This window comes from Protomyctophum parallelum (genome assembly GCF_964188405.1).
Source record: "Protomyctophum parallelum genome assembly, chromosome: 9".
NCBI lineage: Eukaryota > Metazoa > Chordata > Actinopteri > Myctophiformes > Myctophidae > Protomyctophum > Protomyctophum parallelum.
In genome coordinates, this window is record NC_139706.1 from 28,227,801 (window position 1) to 28,251,795 (window position 23,995).

The following is a 23,995-nucleotide window of genomic DNA, read 5'->3' on the forward strand; positions in this document are numbered from 1 at the left end:
CCTTTGACTCTGAGCATTTATGACCTCTCCTTCCTCTATCAGATCAATGAGTGTGGGCTGGCTTGAGCAGTGTGATCAATCATTGGAGGTCACTTGATCAATAGACAAGAGAGCGAATCTGCTCGTTTTTAGCTAATTAATTGAATATCTATGAACTGGTCTCTTCACCAGCAGAACTTGTGAATGGCTTAATTGCATGGCGAGGATAGGGGGAACAGGGACTGCAGCAGCTGGCATGCATTGTGGGGCTTTCCAGAGTGAGCTCCTCTCTCCCTGTGATATCCACCATCTGCTGTCTGCAAAACAAGTCATTTATATACTGTCACTTCCAGGGGCGCCTTTATTTATCAAGTGACCACTATGCAAATGATTGTGCAGCAGATACAGGGGATCTAATTATCAAACAATATTGCGGAAGCTTTGGTTTCCATCATTTCATGGAATATTTTAGACAATGGCAATTATTTTGTTTTTGCGTCAGACTCAGGATTTGTAGCTGTCTGCCACGCTGCCTACCACGATAGCTGACAGTAGTGTTTGTTAGCTTCACATTAGGAAGCCAGAAACTCAGGAGTCCCTAATTGTCGTCAGTTGATAGCCACTTGTGACATGCAGATCTATTTGTGCTGGAGAGAGAAATTAGCTTAGCTAATTACAACTGATATGATGCTGTTTTGATGAGTATACTAATTAATACATGTCTTACCGCACCTTCAATCAATATTCTCTGACACCGGGTGCATTCCTTTCTTCTCCAGGTTGCTAATGCCTCTTTTAGCTCAATCTCAGCCTAAAATCGGAAGTCTACTGAACAGGTATAATGAACCAGGTATGCAGTGATGCAAAAATATTACATTAATATGATCCTTGTTTATTTCAGCTCTAAGGTTCACTTTAATTAGTTTTAGAATGCACCCTGGTATTTAGATTATTTCAATTCCAAGCATTTCAACAATTTGATTGAACTCACAAGGGACTGTACTGTCATTATAAAAGTTCTACTTTGCTTCACTCTGTCGCAGAATTAATTTAGATGATTTGTAACTTAGACAATTTCCAATCAACCTTATTTTCTCTCCTGTCATCTACTTGTTTCTCTCCTTGTTTAATTACGTGACATGACAGCATCAGATTTTGAGTTTACCTGACCATTTTATCACATTATAAACCGTTATGTATTTTCAGTGCTTGCCCACAGTGTGCATGAAGAGGAAGTGCTCTCCCTCCCATGCAATAGCGCAGTGTTTCTCAAACGTTTTCATGTCAAGGACCCCTACATTTATATTTGGCTACAGACCCCCATCTGAAAATAGTTTGTGCCAGGAATCTTCCATACAAAATTTGTTGAACTGATTTTGATGTTATATTAACTAACTTAGCTGGGGCTCCCCTGGAATCCCCTCAAGGACCCCAGGCGGGCCCAGACCACACTTTGAGAACCAATACAATAGAGTCCATGTCTTCAGGTTGCCTGGCTGAGTCAACGAGGTGTCGCACGGAAGCTGCTAGCTGCGTGCCGTACTGGGGTCAGCTGAAGTACGACAAAACGGCTTCAGGGTATTGATTCATTCTGGCGTGACAGGTGAAACTGGAACTCTGGCATTAGTCACTGCAATTATGACATTTGAAATGTCAAGAAATTAGAGGACATAATAAGAGATCACATTAAAATGGCGGCACCCTCTGACATGCGACTGGGCCTCTGGTTGTGAGTGGGGTGACAGCTCTACTGGGCATGCTGCCGGAACAGCAGCCCTTCGCCTTGATGCTTATCCTGACAGCCTTCTCATATGGAAAAACATGACAGTAACCCCTTGATTCAGACCCCGCTGTGTCACTCACATGTAAACAGACAAATTATGCATCATTGGGGCTTCTCGCTTCCGCAGCTGCCACTACCTCCAGTTGAAGAACCCCCCCCTCACACACACACACACCCCTCCCATTACTGTTTGTTGTAAGGACAAACAAAGAAAAATAAGTGAGCTAGCCAGCCAGTTAAGGGCTTCTGGTAATGGCAGAGGCTTTGAAACAGCCGACGTGCGCTTTAAGATGCCGTCTCCATATAATAGCAGCGAAGTGACATGAGCATTTAAATGCCTGACCTTAACAATGAGAAACTGCCTTAACAGTGTAATACTGTATCTAACGTAGGAGATTCTGTATACATTGATGGTGATGATAGCTGCGCGTGAGGCAATAACCTATTGGTGCCGACATCCTGGTCCTCTCACACACAGTAGTGTTGATGTTAAATCAGAGACTGTCAATCAGCAAACACCCTAGGGGCAATCCTTTGTAGATATATTAAAGGATTAAAATCAATCCATAGACACTAATCTAAAGAAAATTTACATTGGCATGTCAAGAATGGGCAGTGGTGTTACATACTACGATAACTTTGTAGAGGACTTAATTCAAGGGAATTTAGATACAACAAGCCTGAATAAATAATACAAAGTACTGTACTTCAGTGTTTAGTTGTGTGTGTGTGTGTGTGTGTGTGTGTGTGTGTGTGTGTGTGTGTGTGTGTGTGTGTGTGCATGTGTGTGTGGGTGTGTGTGCGTGCGTGCGAGCGCGTGTCTATAAGAAATATTTGAAATATTAAAGTAATTTGTACTCCATCTCATACCTGTTGTCCAGGTGGAAGGCGGTGCTGCATATTTGTAGCCCCACGACAGTTCTCAGGTATTGTGACTAAGCATGATCCCACGCTGCTTAGGGCCGACGTAGGGCCATGTCTACATTCTGTCTGACAGCGTTGTGTCGGTGCATTGCACGAGTGCACGGCACACACAGATGCGTGCTTTGGGACCTCTACGAAGCCTCTGTCACCAGCCTGGGAACCAGCAAATACAGTGCTGCTGCACCCACTCTCCTCTGAAGTCTTTCACTGCATCCAGGAGACATGGACGCAGAGCGACAGACATACAGTCACACACACGGTGTGGATGTTTGGTGTTCACCCATGCAAGACAGTTGTTGCTGGGAGGGAGATCAAGCAGATGGTTTTGGCAATAAGTGTCACTTATCAGCCAAAAAGCAATGCCTGAAGTGACTTAAACTAATGAACTACCTGTTAAGTGTTCCTAGATCTCGGTGTGTGATAGAGATGCGTTTCTGACATACCTCCAAGAGGATTAGTGTTGAAGCACATGAGAGGTATTGACATGTTTTGATCATGTCGGTAGAGGACATACTCTTGAGTTAACCTTCAACAATGACAAGCCCCCCTCCCCTCCACACGCACACAACCACCACCACCACCCTTCACCCACTCACACACATGCTGATAAAAATGCATGTCTCATGTTCCCAGTGTAAATAATAATCAAGGTTTTCCAAGATTACCCCACTAGTATATTCCACCGCAAAGTTTTCAGGAATCGAATGGTTAGAAGTATATTATGGTGATGTTTTCCACATGGCCCTCACAAGCCTTTCTGATCTTTGTATCAAATTTCTTTATTTGAACAGACGTTATGACCTTTACTCCCAAAGTCTAACCTTAAATAGCCATAATGTCAGTCGCTTATTACTTGACAGGCTGTGTTGTAAAGAAACGCTGACTGACACTTAATGGTTGCCAAATGTGCTTGCCAGCTCACGTGAAACCTCCACTGGCGGTTCCACGGACCACGGTGCTCACTCAAGGACACATTCCCCTGTTTTGGTGCCGCTCATGATAGGAAGTGACCAGGAAGTGTTGGGAGGCCTGCTCGGCTCGCAGGTGGCCTGCACTAATTCAACTTCACCTCAAAACTTCTAGAGCACAGTTCTTCCACTGTGGCGTGCATGTGATGCCCAATGGAGGCTGTTGATTGTGAGTGGTGTGTACAGGCAGGGGAAAATGAGAGCCAGCCAGTCAGGAGGGCGGGCAGGCGGGCGGGCGGGCTAGAGAGGCTGAGGGATGTATGTTCCATTGTGCACAGTGGCATTGACAGACGTCTACAAGCTCCCCTCTGATGGTGGAAGTGGCTCCAGTCACATCAATCACTCCACTGTGGAGTATCCCAGTCTCAGTCAAGCTCAACACCCCCCTCCCCCCCCCACCTTTACTGGAGGCAATGGGGACTCACTTACATATGCACGAATGGCAGACCTTTCCATGATAGTATAAACCGTAAAAGTAAAATTTCTTTGGTTTGGCTTATTTTAGTCTTACTGTATGATACCCTTCTCGGTCACAGGCAGGCATCCAACAGACAAAAATTATATTCTAACAAGTCAGGAATCATTGTTCATCACCACTTCCTCACAGATTTAGTCCTTTTTGCTGTTTGTAATGTATACCTGTATATATTTTTGCCTCTGTTTCTGTTGGGGTATGTGACTGTTCATATCCACGCGTGCCTACGTGTGTGTGTGTGTGTGTGTGTGTGTGTGTGTGTGTGTGTGTGTGTGTGTGTGTGTTGGCGCTGTGTGTTAGTGCTCTCTCCCTTTGTTTCAGTCACAATAACATCTAAGAGCAGGCCGGCCTGCCGCAGTCCTAGCTGGATGTCACTCCAGGTTAACGTTTGTGCAGCGGGGGCCCCTGCGCCTGGAAATGGGAATGGTTAACTGAAGCATGTTAATAGGAAAAGGCTTGTCTCTTCCATACTAACACTTGGATGACTCTGCAGGCTGAGGGGGGAGGGGGAGCACCCAGGCGGATTGGGACTGCACCTCTTTCCCTATACCCCCCCCACCCCTCCATCTCCTCCTCAGGGGCACGGCTGAGTTAGGATTTGCTTGCATTGTCAAGTAACGCATTGACCCATCACTTTGATGCATATTGATTGTGACAGCCGCTCCTCTCTCTCTGTCCTCTCTCTCTCTCTCTCTCTCTCTCTCTCTCTCTTTCTCCTCTCTCTCCTCCCGCAGGCCACGGAGGCACAGATCCAGAGCCTTGGACAGACGCCATCTCAGTTGCTTATTGAGCCACATCCTCCTCGCAGCTCCGCCATGCACCTGGTGAGAGCAACGGGCATGCTGGGAAAATTCTCTCTGCGGCGTGATGGAGGGCATGTGAGCGTGCATTCGCACGGGGACTGACGAGTGTATGCATGCGGATGTGTACGTTTGGGTGCACCGTTAAGAGAATTTCAAAGCTATGTTTTCCTTCAATCTGGTTTCGCATTTGTATCCGTTAGCAAAAGAAAGGCGATGTTTCTGAGTTTTTATGCACCATGTCAAGGTCACAGTGCAACAACTTCATGTGTAGCAGCTGTCCTCATCATTTCTACTTGTTAATGTATAATGGTGCAGTGTAGAGGGAAGAGTGATCTCTGCTGGCCCGATATCTTCCTTCCACAGCTGTAAACTAGTCTTCCCTGTCTAATCCATGTAAGAGGCCAGCATAGCCCTCATTATCCCCATCCCCACGTCTCTCTCTGTCTCTCTCTCTCTCTCTCTCTCTGACTGACTTTCCCGGTAAGAAACTTTGCAAGAACGTGTCCCTTGGAGACCTTTTAGTTGCAAGGCTGCAATACAGTGCAGTCAGTCAATGAGGAGGAAATCTACACGGCAGGATCAGAGCTAAAAAGGGCTCGATTATTGTCAGTTACCACAGCTACAGTGCCTCCAATCCACGCTTAGTCCATCTTTGGGAGGAGCTGATTGGAATTTATTGTTGTTGGAAAATCGACAAAAGAGAGTGCGTCCCTCTTTTTTTTATGTTCTTTCTCTGTAGACAAAAACTGGACATCTCTGAGATACATGTATAAATATGGTATATCATCTCATAGTTCCATCCCGTGCTCCATATGTCTCCCCCTGTCTGATCAATCCTCTCTTTTACTCCACCGTTTGGAGGGGCGGGCAGAAGCCAAAGTTTGTTCTCTCTCTATCTCTCTCTCTCTCTCTCTCTCTCTCTCTCTCTCTCCATTCTCTCGCCCCCTCCCCTCCTCCATCCCTGTACATGAAGCTGTCCTCTGTGTCTGTACCTGGTAAAACTTTACCTCCAACCTCCACACTAATTGCCTCTCTCCATTCATTCTCCCTCCTTCTCTCCATCTTCCTGCGTCGTTCATTCTCCACCCCCCCCCCCCATTTCCTGCCCCTTCCTTCCCTCCTCTTCCTCTCATGCTGTATTACTCTCATCCACCTTCTCCGTTGCTCTTTGCCCTGCCTTCTCTCTTTTCTTTCTCCTTCCTCTCTTCTACTCAACAGTGTTTCCTTCCCCAGAGTCCACTCATGTTCAAGGACCAGATGCAGCAGGATGTCATCATGGTGCTGAAGTTCCCGTCCAACTCTCCGGTCACCCATGTGGCGGCCAACACCCTGCCCCACCTCAACGTGCCGGCCGTGGTCACAGTCACCTGCAGCCGCCTCTTCGCTGTCAACCGGTGGCACAACACCGTCGGTGAGTTGAGTGAAGTGCTAGAACCACCTCCTCCCCCCTCTCACACACACACACACACACACACACACACACACACACACACACACACACACACACACACACACACGTGTGGCGGGTGTCATCTGGCACGTATACCTGTAGTGTTTGTATGTGCTTGCGTGCAAACGCATATATTTCTACACACATCCACACGCACACAAACACTCATAAAAGCAATGACGTGCAACACCACATGTGCTACCTACCACAGCAGCGGCGCTGTGAAATCACTTCATCACAGCCTGCACGGCGGCGCTCTATCTAGCAGCCGCAGTGTGCCGTGCCGGCTCTGTGCGAGAGTCAGACTCGCAGGTAAAGTTGACCAAAGAGTGCTTCCACATGTTCACTCTCAGGCATGTGTGAACAACATTAGCCACAGAGCCCCTCCCCAAGAACCAGCCTCACCTCAAGGTCAGAAGGCCAGCACAATGGTTACTGGGAAATTAGGCCGCAACTGCACCACAATCCGCTCACACTTCCCCATCTGTCACCGTGGAAACACATGGAGCACAGGACCAAAGAGTCTGACCTGCCATGGCCAGGCTTACCATTCAGACACTAATGAATACAGCTGCAGCACCACTGCCATCCTGTTGCAATGGAAGAAAATGTGGTCTGGCTTCCAGAATAATGACGATAATAAGGCCTCCATATTTCCAAGCATGTTGCTCCAATTCAAGAAAGGCCACATAGGTTCTCTCAGGGGGAAAATAGTCTGTTGGACCACCAGAATCATCAGATGCAGGAGTCAGCCAGGGTTTTGAACACAGGAGCAGGTGTGTGCACGCACGCATGCACGCACATTTATGCTTGAGTGCCCGTGTCTACAGATCAACTAACCTCAGTGATCCATTGTCTCATTGCATGTCTATCTGATTCCAGGTCTCAGAGGAGCACCCGGCTACTCCCTGGAGCAGGCCCATCACCTGCCCATAGAGATGGACTCTCTGATAGGTAAGGAAGGATACCCGAAGGCTTGCATCATACCCAAACACATGCATGACTTGCGACTCACAAAACACAAAATGCGCACTGTGTGACAAGAATCAGTGATCCATCCCAGCAATGAATTACACGTCTGTCACTGTGATCAAATTCACACTTTCATTGACCTCTTAATCGGAAAATGTCGACAGTACCCGTAACATCTCTGTATAGTAATATGGCATGTGTCTGCTTTCTGCAGCTAACAATTCTGGAAGCAACAAGCGTCAGATCACAGACCTAGTGGACCAGAGCATCCAGATCACCACGCACTGTTTTGTGGTGACAGCTGACAACCACTACATCCTGGTGTGTGGCTTCTGGGACAAGAGCTTCCGTGTGTACTCCTCAGAGACAGGTAGGTTACACTGTAAACACTATTTTCTATAGGTGTTCACTGAAGTGTGGAGGGCTGAGTCTTCCAAAGAGAATAATTCAGTGCTTGGAGTTCATGACATGCCTAGTAGACTTGGTTTGTAATGGATGACTATATTAACTGAGTCATTGAAAGTAATTCATATTTTGTAATCCCTTTTTTATTTGACCTTTCTCTGTCATTTCTCTTTCATCACGCAATGTTTATGTTTACATTTATTTACCATGGACTGTTTTACTTTGAAATATCCCTTCAAGGGTGTCCGGTGGCGCAGGCAGGGGTAAAATTCCCACCCACCACTGTGGAGACTGAGATTTGTCCACAGTGTCTCCAATGTGGCCGGCCACTCCAACCAATATACTGTAATTTGCAGTGTTGGCAGTGTGCAGCCAGCAGGGGAGGGTGTTTTCTGTCACTGCAGTAGCGACTCCAGCAGGTTGCAGCAAGGAGCAACAAGGAGCAGAAATGGGAGGGATAGTGTGTTCCTCCATGAGCGTTATGCCCTCCCGGTGAAACTTTTCACTGTCAGCTGAATAGAAGTGGTAACTTCAGAGGGGACATGTTTTCTACAACATTCCCAGCCCAAACAGTAGGGGTTGGCAGTGACGGATATATACTGTATATATAGGGGAAAGTGGCATAAATACTAAACAGAAAAACAAAAACAAAAACAAATTCCACTTCAACCTCAAATGTTATATTAACACATAACAATGGTGATGGAACAATTTGATAACCTCATTGGACCAATACAGTAAGTAGTACACCAAAGTTAATTACCGGAATGAGTGACCATAAAAACAATACTATAAAACTGTAGAATTTAACTTCAAAACAACTAATTTCCTACTGTAAACCAAAAAGAGTTTTAAAGCGCTTCCAAATGAGGTGGAAATGAAATGCAAACACAGGCACTAGTGTTTAAACATTTCAGGGTTGGTCACAGTTGGCAATCATCATCAACAGCAAACCTCTGAGTGTGTGTGTGTGTGTGTGTGTGTGTGTGTGTGTGTGTGTGTGTGTGTGTGTGTGTGTGTGTGTGTGTGTGAGAGCGTGTGCGCGTGCGTGCTCTACCTCTAGGCAAACTCACTCAGATAGTTTTCGGCCACTGGGATGTGGTAACCTGCCTAGCCAGGTCAGAGTCCTACATTGGAGGAGACTGCTACATCGTCTCTGGTTCGAGGGACGCAACACTGCTGCTGTGGTACTGGAGCGGCAGGCATCACATCATTGGAGACAATCCAAATAATAGTGAGTAGCCATCAAAACAGCATGCATTCCAACATCATCGCTGTTGTGCAGAAAACAAGCATTTCCATATTATTATTTCCATATTAGTGTTTCTTCATAAATTAATGTCATATTTTTTAGAATGTCACGTAAAAGTAGCAAAAATATCAGATCTACAAGCTCACTACACAACACATTGACCCCTTTTCCACCGGTTGGTTCCCAAAACTCAATTCAAGTGCACACCCAATTCATAAATAACATTCCAATTTTGGAGTTCTGACTCATGGACTAAGACCCACAAAGAACTGAACCGGTTCCCATTGGGAACCAACCGGTGGAAAAGGGGCCTCAGTGAGTATTTTTTGCTATTTTTGAACAACTAGACCACCACACAAGTCGGAATCGATTTGAATAAGTGTATGCCCATAACGGTTGAATTGTGTGTTTGTGTTTCAACAATGAATTTTGCTTTTGTTGTTATGTTTAAATACATATACCTAACATTTGCATGCTCTAAGATATTACTGTTGTTTTTGTGTTTGTTTTATTATATGGTATATGGAGACAGAGGCTTTAATAATATGTATTAAGAAATAAAATAATGTGTAGAGACAAGGATAGGATCGTTTATCCTCACTGTGGCAGCCTGTGATATATTAGTGTGATTCATTATGTTAAGCTATGTTGCTTTCAAGTGGAGAACTCCAGATGTCTTTGCATTCAACATGGTAAACCCTAGTGTGTGATTTCTTCTGCTCAGTTCATTTAGTTCCTCATTCCCACTGATTGGCTGTGTTCAAAACAATCCATCAGGGTAGGGATGCGGCAATGACTACAAGTCACCATATATGGAACTAGATAGCAAAACTACAAAGAGACAGTGTTCATTTTATTTTGAGATAATGGTGTGCAAGTGTTGTGTATGTGCATGCACACGTGTCTATGTGTAAGTGTGTTAGATAGATCCCATGTTTCTATAAGTGTCACATGATGTTCTAGGAGCTCTGGCTTAAGTATAAGTGTTTTCTAATTAACTTCACTGAGGCTCAGACAGTTAATTAAGAATTTCAGCATGGTTGCCTCCAATTAGCAGGGGGCAATATCACTTGTGTTATTGCAGCAAGAAAACACTATTCCCCTGATATTCACACTTCTAGCCTACTGCTTATAATGCATCTTCAGCAAACAAAGAGACGGGGACAACACATACTGTATCTCGAGAAACAGGAGATGGAATGTGTAATGAATATATAAATAATTTACGGTATCCTATCAATAAATGATTGTGTTATGAGTAATGTTGTGTGGTGTAGAGTAGACGATACAAACAGAATTATTTGATTTGAGTCAGTCTTTCAGTGTGCAGTTTTGGCACACAGTTGGTGATAACAGGCAGCTGGAACCAGAGTTGAGTATGTATGGGAGATTCACTGACAAGAGATTGCAATAAAAGGGCTCAGTGGGAATAGCTTTACGTGCAGTATGTTCTAATGATAGCTGTGGTCATTGTTAATATCATAAAGGTAATTGCAAAGTTCACATGGAGATGACAGCCATTTGAAAGAACATTATGGTGGACCTTTTGCAATTGGACCAGTTCTTGATAGTCTGTAGTGTAGATTAAGTTAAGTTTCCTTTGTTCACTAATACTGAACCACTTATGCTTTAACTATGGCCCTCTCCTTTTTTCCCTCAGTGGTTCCCAAACTGTGGTGCGTGCACCCCTTGTGGTGCGTGAGCGCCTTCTAAGGGTGCGCAACATGAAATGTCTAATGGTGGTGCTATGGTTTTATTTTAAATATATTAACATATTATGCCAATATATGGCAAGTAATGCAGCATATAGCCTATGCTGCATATATTATGCCATATTCAGGTTCATATATGTGCATATATGTGTATAAAAAGGAAATATATGTCTCTAGATAGATTAAGCAATTTATATTTCCATGTGGGGGCTAGCAGGTCGAACGGTGGGAACGGTTTTGCCGACGTGCTAATGGGGGGGCCATTTAAAACAATAATTTGTTGTTTTTCTTGTCTTTTCGCCGCCTCTCTTCGAAGTTAGGTGCTGTCTACACGAGGACGTATTCTGCGTTACCCGCACAAGTACTTAGCCGATCTGCCACACGGAGACTGCGTTTTGGGGGACTTAACCGGTTCTTTTTTAAACTGGCTCCCAGAGTGACAAACTTCGGAGACACTACTTTGTCGTCACCGTGTGTACAGCGAATGCTGCCTATTTGCTGAAACGGTGACGCCATAGATCCCTCGCCCCCTCCAAACTAACCTCACGTCATCAGGCTTTTTACCTCCAGTACATTACTGGTGTAGTGTAGAATAGATTAGTATATATATCTAAGATAGGCAGCACGCAGCCACCGCTCCTCCGGAGAGCTCTACCGCTCTCGTCTGGACGACATGCATAATTAACATAACCGCAAGGTGTGACTGGGCCACGGCCCGTGTGGCCCAATGGACCCTACGCCGGTGCTCACAATGCGTTGCAATACCACTCACTGTGAGCTTGTACAGTACAGTATGTTGTTTTTCTCACCTATTTCATTAAAGGATATTTTCCATGATAAAGGTACAGCTGAAGGTTATGTAAATATACTGTGTACAGTACTTTAGCAGCACTCCTCATCGCTGTCCTTTCAGTTGCTGACCTTGCTTGTCTGATAAATGAATTTCATGCACACCACACAAGCAAAGGCTGCATGAGTCTTAAATGTACAATAATTAAAACAACGTGCACCTCAATCACGGCCCTTGCGTCTCAGGCCAGGACCATCACACTGAGGGGATATTTGCACCAGGTAATTGTTGGCGGCTGACTCCGGTGGTTCCCTAGGGCCGAGGGGAGAGTGGGTGAGCAGATACGCGGCGCAGGGTGATTGAATCTTTTGTCGGGTAGGTGAGCCGCACTAGGGCCCTGTTCCCCCCGGGGGCCCTTTTCTGACACATGTCCCATTCAGCCCCCTCAGCAACGGGTGCTGGGACTTGACAGCCCTGCTCAGGTCCTGGTCTCTGAGGGGCCCGAGCTGCATCGATCACAGGCAAGATCACCGCCTGAACCGCTGTGGTCGGCAGAGGTGATACGCTGAGGGGAGGGGGGTTGGAGGGGGATAACAGAGAAAAGGTCTGACACCTGTCCACATCATCCATCAAGAAGTTCATCCAGGTGGATGTCACACCTACTACAGTGTATTAATTGATACTGGTTTGATGTGTGTTAAGCCACTGCAGCCTGTACCTTTCCTAAATCTTTTGGAGAGGATTGAATAGGTGAGTTGAAAAACAAAACGTCAGAGCATTCTTTGCGTCTTCTAATGGCTGGAAGGAACACATTTTGATGTTCCATATCAAATTGAAATTTGGAGTAACTGAATTTTCTTGAATTCTACAATGGCAAAGAATATTTCAGTACAATGTGGTAATCCCCCTACCCCTTTTATCCACTGTATTGAACTGCTTGATCTTGTGATTATGTTGTGAATTTCATTTATGATTGAGATCCTACATTTTTGGGGAATCACTTTATAGGGATTTTATCACCAACTGAATTAACCCTAGTATCCCTATAGTGAACATTTCCTAATAGGCGAACATTGCACAAAAATCTAGCAGATTACTATGAAAACCTGAAAACCCCTTCCGTCGGTCGGTTGGTCACGCCTCCATATATGGCCACGCCTCGTGACATCACGCCTTGTGACACGTCACATCACCATATATGGCCGTCTAAAACCCTTATAACGCCATGATATATGGCTTTTGACTGATACCTGTCCATTCAAACTCTAGACGGCCCAAAGTTATTAGTGCAGCCGCGTTCGGCAGCCTGTACACTCAAGACACTGCCCCCGCTGCCACCCTTAGATCTCCATATATGGCCAGTACAGAATTCATTCCATATGTTGAACCCCATGCCAAAGCGCCAGCACTCGCCCAGCAGTCTGCCGTCACCCAGACGGATGCGTTCATGCAAGGGCGAGGTCGCTTTTCGCCCGCAAGGCGTCTTACTGGTAGGGATAAACACAGAAGCACCTAGGACTAAGAAATGGGAGGAGTTGAACCAAGTTTCTGTCTCTACAGAGGCAAAAACAAAGGGGAAAAACATTTCGTTTTCCTTTTAGGGGTTAAAACTCAAAGAAAATGTTTCACTTTCCATCTAAATTGTCAGTTGGGATGTGTTTTGTAAACCGAAGGTTTAGGGTTCAAAACTCAACTAAAACAATCAAACAACCAAAACAGCTTTCAAATCAAACTGATGATGTAATACAACCAAACGTACATGTGTCTCAATAAAAAACTTAAAAGTGATCAACTCAAACTGGTGACAAGAAAAAAAAAGACCACTTAAATCAATGATAAATAAGATGCCACAATAAAATCAAACTAATAATGTGAAATATAAGAAGAAGAAAAAAGTTAAATAAACAATGAAATGCTTTGCTTAATACAGGCATGTCCTCCTCCTGGAGGTGGGCTCCATCCATGCTCCTCCCTAGAGATAAAACAGACCTTAAAATACTGCCCATCTCTGCCTGCTGCTGTGTGGGAGCCCTGGGTCTCTCACATTCAAGGGCGGCTCCAGGTGCCATGATGAAACTCCCCTCACTAACCTCTCCCCCAGCCATCATCAATCATGTGACACATGGGATGGAATCAAGTGGCTTGGCTGTCATCACTGGGAGTTGCACCATTTACATGACAATTAAAAGGGACCTCGCTGCCAGCAGATGTGTGTCACACTCAATATGCATGTATTTTCATGTTTTTATTGCCTGATGAATAGACGTTGATTTTAGATTGTTATGCGGAAAACCCAATTTTCGGTACATTTTGGCAGCTACACAGAGGAATAAATTGTCAAATTTGGTGAATATGTCATGGCTAAAATGATGCAATTCAGTTTGATAGACTCAGTGTTATGTGTCATCTTTCAGGTGACTACCCAGCTCCACGAGCTGTCCTGACTGGTCATGACAATGAGGTGGTGTGTGTGTCGGTCTGCGCTGAGCTGGGCCTGGTCATCAGCGGTGCCAAAGGTCAGTAGCACATGGATTCTCTTTTTCTGAACCTGAACCTGAACCTGAAAGATATAAAATGGCCTTATTATAGAGTTAACAGTTGCCTTTATAATAGTGTTGATTGTCTGCTTACCAACATTACTCAAAGTAGACCACAGTGTTAACCACATTAACCCTGGCGTCCCTATTTTGGACAAATAAAAATAAAATGTAAAAAATATATTTTATTTCTCAAAAATAGCTAAAATCGCCGATCTACACGCAATGTGAGGTAATCGGGTGCGACGTGTTGAGAGCTTGTAGATTGGCTCTATGTTTATTTTGGATATATGTTTGGCTATGTGTTTATAAGTATAACCTCATATGTCCAAACAGTTACTGTTCAGGATTCAAATAACAGATCTACAGTACAAGCTCAAAAGGCATCACTTCGCGCCCCGTTTCGAGCGGCAGCTTGGCCACTTTTGATATACTTTTGTGTGAGACTGTAGTTAGTATGATCAAGCATTCATTTACGAAAAGTTAAAATATGGAGATGGCGGTTTATGCCCGACAGCAACGATATAGGGCTTTATCAGTTAAAGAGCTGTTCAGACCGAACACTAACTATAGCTAACGATACGAGCATCCACAGTGATGAAAGATGTTCTGTAAACAGTGTCATGCTGCGCAGTCCAGCTGAGTGAGCTTGTGTCAGAGCCCAGACGGAGGGGGGGAGAGAGAGAGGGAGGGAGAGAGATCTAATCTGTCTTCAGTGGTGCTGAAAGACCCATATGGTTAATCGGACTGATTATTAATAAGGAGGCGAGATAGTTGTACCCGAGTCCTGAGATAATGCCAGCTAGCCTACCAGCTATCATTAACTATTCATAATCGTCTCCTCATCTCTGTTAATAACAAAACTTTGCCAGGGTGAAATGAGACCGATTGCATCCCAGATGTCCTGGTGGAGTTTAAATGACTTTCGATGTTATCGTAAAAAAGGAAATCGCTCAAAGAGTGACCCAAACGATACCGTCCACGACTAGTTGTCAATATATTTGTGGTGTGGACATTGCCATCCATTTGAGTTCAAAACTAGAAAAAGTTCTCCTCGGAGCACAGGTCTCGGTCAGCAATGTTCGGAATGCGGCAATCACCTTTTACCTTTTACTTGTTTGTGCATTCGTGCATGCGTGTGTGTGTGTAGTACCGATTAAATTCAATTAAATTCAATTTTATTATAGTGTCAAATCACAACAAGTTGTCTCAAGACACTTTACAACCAACAAAGTTCCACCCAGAGCAAGCAATATTGCGAATTTGCGACAATGGTAACGAAAAACTCCCCTTTAGGAAGAAACGTCAGGCAGAACCCGACTCTAGGGTGGGCGGCCATCTGCCTCGACCGTGTCGGGGGGGGGGGGGGGGGGGGGTAGAGGGAGAGAGAGAGAGATAGACAGAGTGAAATAGACAGAAATAGGCAGGTGGGCTCCGTGGAGGGGTCTGGTCCACATCTGGTCGAGGTCGAGCTCTGTGAGGCCGGGTCCGGGTCATACTTCTGGTGGGCTCCATGAAGAGGCCTGATCCACGGTCACACTCGGCAGTCAGTTGGGGGTTAATATTAGAGGTCCACAGAACTGCGACGGGGAGGACGAAAAGAGACTCCGGGGAGAGATTCCCCGGATGTTGGATTAGTGGCGGGCCTTACTGGAGCCTATATAGTGTATATTACAAGTACTGCTGGGAGACAGACCCACACAACAATGTACAACTATGGTATCCAGCTAGACTTGGAGACAACTCTAGCTATAGGCTTTGTCGTAGAGAAAGGTTTTCAACCTAGTCTTGAATGTGCAGAGCGTGTCAGCCCCACGGACCGAAGCCGGGAGAAGGTTCCACAGCTGAGGTGCCTGGGACCTAAACGCCCTGCCTCCTATTGCAACTTTTGATATTGTTGGGACAGTAAGCATTTTTGCATACTGTAGACGCACTGGTGTTCTATTTGGTTTGTAGGGATCAATGAGATCTTTGAGATGTTGTGGTGCCTGACCATTGAGAGCTTTGTAGGTGAGGAGAAGAATTTTGAACTCTATTCTGTGTTTGACCGGGAGCCAGTGTAGGGAGGCCAGTGAAGGAGTGATATGGTCTCTTCTTCTGGTACCTGCACACGCGCCGCAGCATTTTGAACTAGCTATAGGCTTTTCAGAGACTTACCTGGGCAGCCTGATAATAGCGAGTTGCAGTAGTCCAGCCTTGAGGTAACAAATGCAAACCTTTGCAATATTTCGCAGGTGAAAGAAGGCAGTCTTTGAGATTTGTTTGATGTGAGATGTGAAAGACATATCTTGATCAAAGGTAACTCCCAGATTCTTTACAGTGGCCTTGGAGGCCAAGGTAATGCCATCTAGGGAAAAGTTTTCATCGGCTAGCTTGTCTCATAGGGGCTTAGGGCCGATCACGATAACTTCCGTTTTGTCAGAGTTGAGGAGTAGGTAATTACGGGTCATCCAACTCTTTATGTCTTTAAGACATGCTTGAAGTTTGACTAATTGGTCCGTTTCGTTCGGTTTCATCGATAGATATAGTTGAGTGTCGTCCGCGTAACAATGGAAATGTATAGAGTGTTCCCTGATGATGTTACCCAGAGGGAGCATATATAAGGAGAAAAGTATTGGTCCAAGCACAGAGCCTTGTGGGACTCCATATTTGACCTTTTCACGTGTTGAGGAGCCATCATTGACATTTACAAACTGAAATCGATCAGACAGATAGGACTCGAACCATTTCAGTGCGGTACCCCTGATGCCAACCAGATGCTCCAGTCTCTGTAGCAGAATGTGGTGGTCAATAGTGTCAAATGCAGCACTAAGGTCCAGCAACACCAGCACGGAGAGGAGGTTATTATCTGCTGCAGTCAGGAGGTCATTTGTAACTCTCAGCAATGCCGTCTCAGTGCTATGGTTAGCTCTGAAGCTTGACTGAAAGCCTTCTAATAAATTGTTATGTAAAAAGTCACATAACTGTTTGGCGACTGCTTTCTCGAGAATTTTGGAGAGAAATGGAAGGTTCGATATAGGTCTATAGTTAGCTAGAATGCCTGCATCAAGAGTAGGCTTTTTGAGTAGAGGTTTGATTATCGCTACCTTAAAAGATTGTGGCACGTAGCCTGTCACCAAGGACATATTGATCATATTGCCTGCACATGTGCATATGTGTCTTTTGTCTGGTTTTGTAGAGGGCCCATGTCTAGTCCACACCATCACAGGCGACCTGCTGCGGGCTTTGGAGGGTCCAGACAACTGGCAGTGTCCACGCCTCATCTCAGTGTCCAGTGAAGGCCACTGCATCATCTGCTATGAGAGGGGACGCTTCTGCAACTTCAGCATCAATGGGAAACTGCTCGCACAGATGGAGGTCAATGATTCTACCAGGGTAAGCAGATTGTGTTTTTGTTTTTTTTTCACTTAATTTTTATTGAAGGAAGAACAGACAAGAAAACACAACTGACAAGACTATACGGAAAGAAAAAGAAAAGAAAAAGACAAAAAGTAAAAGAAAGAAAAAAGGCTGCATTTTTCATATTACAAAAAAACATTCAATGAAATCCTATTGCAATATTGCTAGGCTGAGAGAAGAGATTCCACTTTTCCCACTTTTTATAGAATTTATCCTCTTGTAGTCTAAGTATGAATGTTAGTTTTTCCATAGCATACAGTTCCTCAATAATGTCCATCCATTGATTATGTGTTTTTTTTTTATTATTTCTCACTAGCCTGCTCCATGAACAATACAGAATGGATCTTGGCTCACAGATGTATTCAAAGAACTTCATCTGTCCCTAGGCTATTCTCCTAAGCAGTGATGGACAAAACCTGGTGACGGGAGGGGACAATGGCGTGGTAGAAGTGTGGCAGGCCTGTGACTTCAAACAGCTCTACATCTACCCTGGCTGTGATGCTGGTGTCCGAGCCATGGACCTTTCACACGATCAAAGGTTAACTTAGAACATTGCAGTCATTAGCAGCAAAATACAGCGAGTACTTTTATAGGCACTGAAAGGGAGGTTATTTAGTGTGTGTGTGTGTGTGTGTGTGTGTGTGTGTGTGTGTGTGTGTGTGTGTGTGTGTGTGTGTGTGTGTGTGTGTGTGTGTGTGTGTGTGTGTGTGTGTGTGTGTGTGTGTGTGTGTGTGTGTGTGTGTGTGTTGGCTGGTGTTTCCTATGCACTTCATGCTTGTCAGTGCACATTTAAGGAAGTGGAATATTCACCAATCTGTGGCTTTAAATAGATAGAAGCTACAGTTGCCATGGAGACAGCTGGGTGTTTTGAATGTACCTGTTTATATTTTGTGGTACTTGCAACAATGTGGCCCACTTAACAGTCATTAACAGAGTCCAACTCAGCCAATTAATGCATACAGTATAAATCCCCCCACCGCCATGAGGCTTACCGTCTTCAGCCAGGGCTACTGTTTACATCCCGCCTATTGGGAAAACCCAATGGAATGTGGTCTTCAGCCACTCTGCTACAGCATAGTGCAGAAGCAGGGCTATTCCTTCCTCTACTGCAGCTACTGTAGGCCAGGGAGCAAGGGGGCCCCAGATATTTGGCAAAACATTAATATAAATATTTGGCATAACATTAATATAAAAAGTAAAAACTATGAATGTTGGCAGCCGCTGCTTTACAGCTATTAGCATGACATCATCATGTGACCCTGGCAGTCAAGGGAGGTTCGAGAGCCTGAACACAGTTACGGTCCTCACCCACAGGCCAACTCCCTTTCAGCCCTGTGGTGGGCACGCCTCAGAGCCAGTCTCGAGCAGAGACCCACTACCAGCCCATCCACTACCAGCCCATTTAAACCTGTTAATCGCATACAATTCAACTTCTTATGACTAACTTAACAACTCCACCCAAGGCTAGTAGAGGACAGACATACAGACAAGAGACAATAAGGGCCTTTCATTCAGCACTAGCCGCACATGAACAGTATTGTAATTTTTTATGCATCAGTTACCTTTGGGCCTAACAAATGCTGAAATTCACGCTGAAAACAACCAAAAACAGCAATAATGGGACTCCATCAGAAGTACTTTGAGGCGAAAACAAATCAGTGGATTTGTCATTTACTTAAGGCCAAGACATTTTTCTTCGTTAAGTTGAAGTGAGGTAACACAAGGAAACCATGTTCATGAACTCCCTTAACAGAGGGGTATTCTGCTGCCTGCTCTGTTCGATGTGCTTGAACAGTTAAGCCCCGAGGCTGTAGCAGTATAAGTCGAGCTTGTGAAATCAACTGCTTTTCCTACATACCGGCCAGTCATGGACACAAGGGCCTGCAGATGGACACTGGGACTCAATAGTCCACTTCAGCGAGCGGACAGAGGGGCTCAATTTACTGTCGCAGCCCCTGATGACCTCCTGATTTTCTCCATTCACCACTCTAGAAACATTTTAGCAAGCTGCTCTTAGTCGAGGAAATAGTCACATTTGTCTTGAAAACATGATTTAGTCAGTAGGTGATACCTCTCCTACCAGAAATGCTCTATTAATAACTGCGTGGGGGTTAGGCTATGTACCTTTTTAACGAGTTTACTTTGTTGTTTATATATTTTTCAGTTTTTACTGTCTCCATTTTGCTTGCAAGCTTGTCCGTTTGTGTGCTGTCATTGTGTGAATATTCATGCAATTGTTTTTGCCCCATTCAGGACTTTGATCACTGGCATGGCCTCTGGGAGTATCGTGGCATTTAATATAGATTTCAACCGCTGGCACTATGAGCATCAGAACAAGTATTGAGAAGAGCGAGAGGCAGCTCATGGATGGCTGAACTGTTACCAGGGACCCGCCAGCGATAGAGCTGCCTTGAAGAGGCTCCACAGAAGCAGGTGGAGATCCAACAGACTAGAGAACATTAATGCTTTAACCACATAAACCCTGTATGCTTCATAGTAGGTCAAAAGAGAAAATAGCTGATCTACAAGCTCACAACGCGTCATGTTGTGAACTTGTTTTTGCTGAATGTTTGACTAATATGATATGCAAAATAGGGACACTAGGGTTCATGTGGTTAAGAGATGTGCTTGGCAACAAGGTCTCAAAAAAGGCCAGATGAATGAATCTGTCCTTCAAAACTGCTGGACATTGTACTGTAATTTGGAGCTATTTTCTAAGTTTGGTTGTAATGTCTTGCCTGAGCACCAGCTGAAGCTTTGAGCAGGTCTTGTTCTGATTAGGGAGAGACTGATATCAACCTAATCAGAAGGCCTAAAAAGAAGAAACCATTTCATTGTGAAGAAGATATCATTCTAACTACATGGTGAGTCAATAAAGCATACTTAATGTAAACTGTTACTCAATGTTTGGTTCCTATTTCAAGCAAAAATGTTTGTTCCTATTCAAACTAAAACAAAGCAAATCGTCTGGTAAAATAATTTATACATTTATATGGCTGAAGCATATATTTAATACCTGGGACTCTTTTCTAGGGGAAAAGAAAGTTGAAAACCTGTACAGTACATATCAATATATTTCTTCCTGTAAAGGTTGAAATAATGCTGACAATGACAAATGCTGTTAGATTAGCAACCATTTTGACAGTTAAATCATTCATTACCATAACCTGAACCAATTTATACATATTCAAAAAAGTCGTATGCACTTACAAGTCTCAATCGCTGATTGCTTATTTTTTATAAAAAAGTGGTCTGAAGTATGTGACAAAAAAAGACAGATTTAAAGTTTCTAATGTGCTCTGTAAGGACAATATCATAGTATGTGTGATCTATGTAATTTGTAAGACTTTTGTTTTGATCACGTCAACAAAAATAATATTAAATTGTAATATGTCTATAAAATAGATAACTATTTTGTTTATGAATGACGGCAAGGAATTCATTTTGTTTGTATTATGTAAATGAAATGAAACATATCCAGGTTCAAATGGCAGACTTGGTGAATAATATCTCATGGTTGCATTTGTGTATGTTGTGTGATTGTGACATTTTATGAAAGAAGTGTTGTTGTTTCAGTAAAGAAAAGAAAAATAAATATAGACAATGGCTTTTCACACACTCCTTTATATTCAGAGACATATTTTTCCTCAACAGTTAAGTTGGTTGCAGAACCATTCTTATTACTGTCATTTGTATAACAAACTACTAATTGTAATTCAATTGCCCATTTTTTTTCACAGATATTTTGCTTGTCCATCTTAGGGCCTCTTATCTGTGAAAGTGTAAACACAAGTGTATTGTTCCACCATCATGCAATGTTAAGCAGTAGGATGACTCTGTAGCCGTCACAGACTATTTTTTGGTCATTTAGAAAATATTGTAGGCCTATCCACATTTTGGAGAAACTGTAAAAATGTTGCTCACTGCGAGTTGACAAATTGCCAGAGCAGAAATATGCAAATACAAGTTTTTAAGTGCAACTATTCATCGCCCTACCAATAGCCAAAGTTGTGCATGCTGAAGGCTGGAAGGGTTTCCTTCCATTTAATATTTACTCAAATCCATTGACATTTTTTATTTTAGAATCATCTCAAATATTTGACAAAGATCTTTTTTCAATTAAAATACTTTTTTTTAAATATATTTTCAGATCTATTCATATGATTTATACATTTAAACTGTATTAGCTACTGAAGAAACAGTATGTGTTATGTCAAATTATGCCAATATATGTAGTAAAAAATGGCTTTCAGTTTTTTGTTGTATAATAAAATGAAGGAAATCTATCTTTGTCAGGAGTAGTTCTACTCATTTATGTATTGTCTACTTTTAAGACTTTGCATTAAACTATTTCAATACCATAAAAACTACTTTCACCATGTAGAATAATGGTGAAAAAACTAGTGTTAGCATGCTACACGTTTTGTTCAGAAGCTTTGCCGTTGGGTTGTACTGCCATCTAGTGTTATTTGTTGTGTAGAGTCTGGACTCAAAATCAAAGCAGTTCTTTGTTATACATACAGCATCATGGGCAACAGGCGTCCCAAGGGTCACATGCGGACCCCACCTTCACTTACTGTAATGTGGCCCTCAGGTTAATATTGGAATACTGATATATTATTGGTTTCAGCTGTTATCAATTCCAAACCGGCAAACATGATCTGCTTTAAAAGCACAAAATAATTCAAAAAAATAGCTGATCTACAAGCTCAAAATGTGTCGACAAGCGACGCGCTTTGAGCTTGTAGATGTAGATTTTTGCTATACTTTGGTCGACTCGTGTGACATAGAATATGGCTAAGTAGGGCATTAATTACGAAAAAAGTTAAAATAAGGTATCTGCCCGACAGTATATGCAATGTGGCCCTATGTGATCCTGGGAGCCGCACATGTGTTTGGTCCTCTTGATTGAGCTGAGCAATCACAAAAAATCACTTTCATCTAGAAACTTCACACTTTGTACATTTCAGCTTACTGTGGACAGTGTGGAGACATGCTGGAACTTTTTACTTTGAAATGTTTTGTAGTTTCTGAGTTATTTAACTTAAACGCCCAATGCATTCTCAATGGCAATAGCACAAACTTTGGCATGCTACTAGTCCTACATACTTACACCTAGAAACCTGTGTGTCTGCCATTGAGCCCCATTGTAAATGTCTCTATATTTCTAAAACTATGAAACATTTCAATGTCTACCGTAAGATGAACCTAAATAGGTTTGAATGGGTATGTAGGACTAGTAGGCTCCTTACATGGTCTCCTCCAATCAAATGGTCGCAGACCCGGACCACTTCCTTGTTTACAACTGGATGAAATACTCTAATACTTTTAGAATTATAGTGATTCTTCAACTTCATTGTCTTCATTTTCACAGTTTTATTAATATAATTGATCATTCTTGATCACTGCTAGATCCGTAACAATCTTCTCTTATGGGGTTCTGGTTCTGGTTCTGGTTCTGGTTCGGGTTAGGGTTAGGTTCAGGGGTAACGTGTCATTAGTCAGAAGGTTCATTGTTCCGAAATTACTATCCCTATCTCTAACCCTAACCTAAACCTAACCGCAAGCACGGGAGCAAACCTAAACCTAACCGCAAGCACGGGAGCAGCGGATCTATGGGCAGTTCCCGGTTCAGGTTCAGGTTCCACGGGTTAATAAAGTGTAAATGTAGGGGTCCTTGACAAGAAAAGGTTTGGGAACCACTGTTGTAGAGGGACTATAGAATAGATAGATGTTGATAGTATTAAGTTAGTTACTTTGACAGTGTACAAATGGAACCGGTTTTCAGCAGGTCAAATGAGGTACAGAAAACCGTATGACTCCCAGGCTGATCTCACTGGGGGGTGAACTGTATATTTGTTTAAGAACTAACAATCAATTGAAAAATATATTCTGGATGTGACACTTACAAGCCGAATTAGCGCAGTTGCGGTAGAGCATTAGACTGAAGATCTAAAGGTCCTTGGTTCAATCCAGGCTTTCGGCAGTTGAAATGAGGTACAGAAAATCCTATGACTCTTAGTCTGATCTGAGTTTTTTTGTTTAAGAAGTAACAAGTAACAATAAATGTGGGGGTATGAACTGTATGAGTTTATGTTTAAGAACTAACAATACATTGAAAAATACATTCTGGATGTGTCACTTACAAGCAAACAAACAAAAAAGCAGTGTGAATTTTCTGGAACCAGTTGCTCAGTGTGTTAGAACGCTGCCACATGATCGGGAGATGGTGGGTTCAAACCCCACTCAAGTTCAAGCAAAAAAATTAAGGGGCCAATTCCACGCCAGTCTTTACTGTGACATTTTGCATTCCGTACTAACATCAAGTAGCACAGAAAAGCTGTGTTGTAGAAACCAGCAGTTAGCTCAGTGTGATGAGTGGCTGTGCTTGTGATCCACAGGTCCAGGGTTCAAAACCCACATTAGTCATGTGGCTCTGTAACACTTTGCTTTGCACACTGACTTTCAGAAGGACAACTTTAAAGCAGCACAGAAATTCCCCATGATTGTGTGCCTCAGTGGCCCAACAGGTAAGTCAAATGATAT

At 43.5% G+C, this 23,995-nt stretch overlaps 1 protein-coding gene across 2 annotated transcripts in view; it reads left to right on the forward strand.

The window, feature by feature from the left end:
• Positions 1–21,415, forward strand: part of nbeab (neurobeachin b) — a gene marked incomplete at its 5' end in the record, with an annotated part of 282,517 nt that extends 261,102 nt beyond the window's left edge. For both annotated transcript variants that reach the window (XM_083774126.1, XM_083774125.1), the window contains 9 exons: positions 4,864–4,953; positions 6,151–6,343; positions 7,265–7,336; positions 7,569–7,724; positions 8,823–8,993; positions 13,928–14,029; positions 17,229–17,425; positions 17,836–17,987; positions 19,703–21,415. In XM_083774126.1, coding sequence (XP_083630252.1) covers positions 4,864–4,953; positions 6,151–6,343; positions 7,265–7,336; positions 7,569–7,724; positions 8,823–8,993; positions 13,928–14,029; positions 17,229–17,425; positions 17,836–17,987; positions 19,703–19,793 — 1,224 coding nt within the window. In that variant the 3' untranslated portion in view covers positions 19,794–21,415. The remainder of the gene's footprint in view (positions 1–4,863; positions 4,954–6,150; positions 6,344–7,264; positions 7,337–7,568; positions 7,725–8,822; positions 8,994–13,927; positions 14,030–17,228; positions 17,426–17,835; positions 17,988–19,702) is intronic.
• Between the last annotated feature and the right edge of the window lie 2,580 nt (positions 21,416–23,995).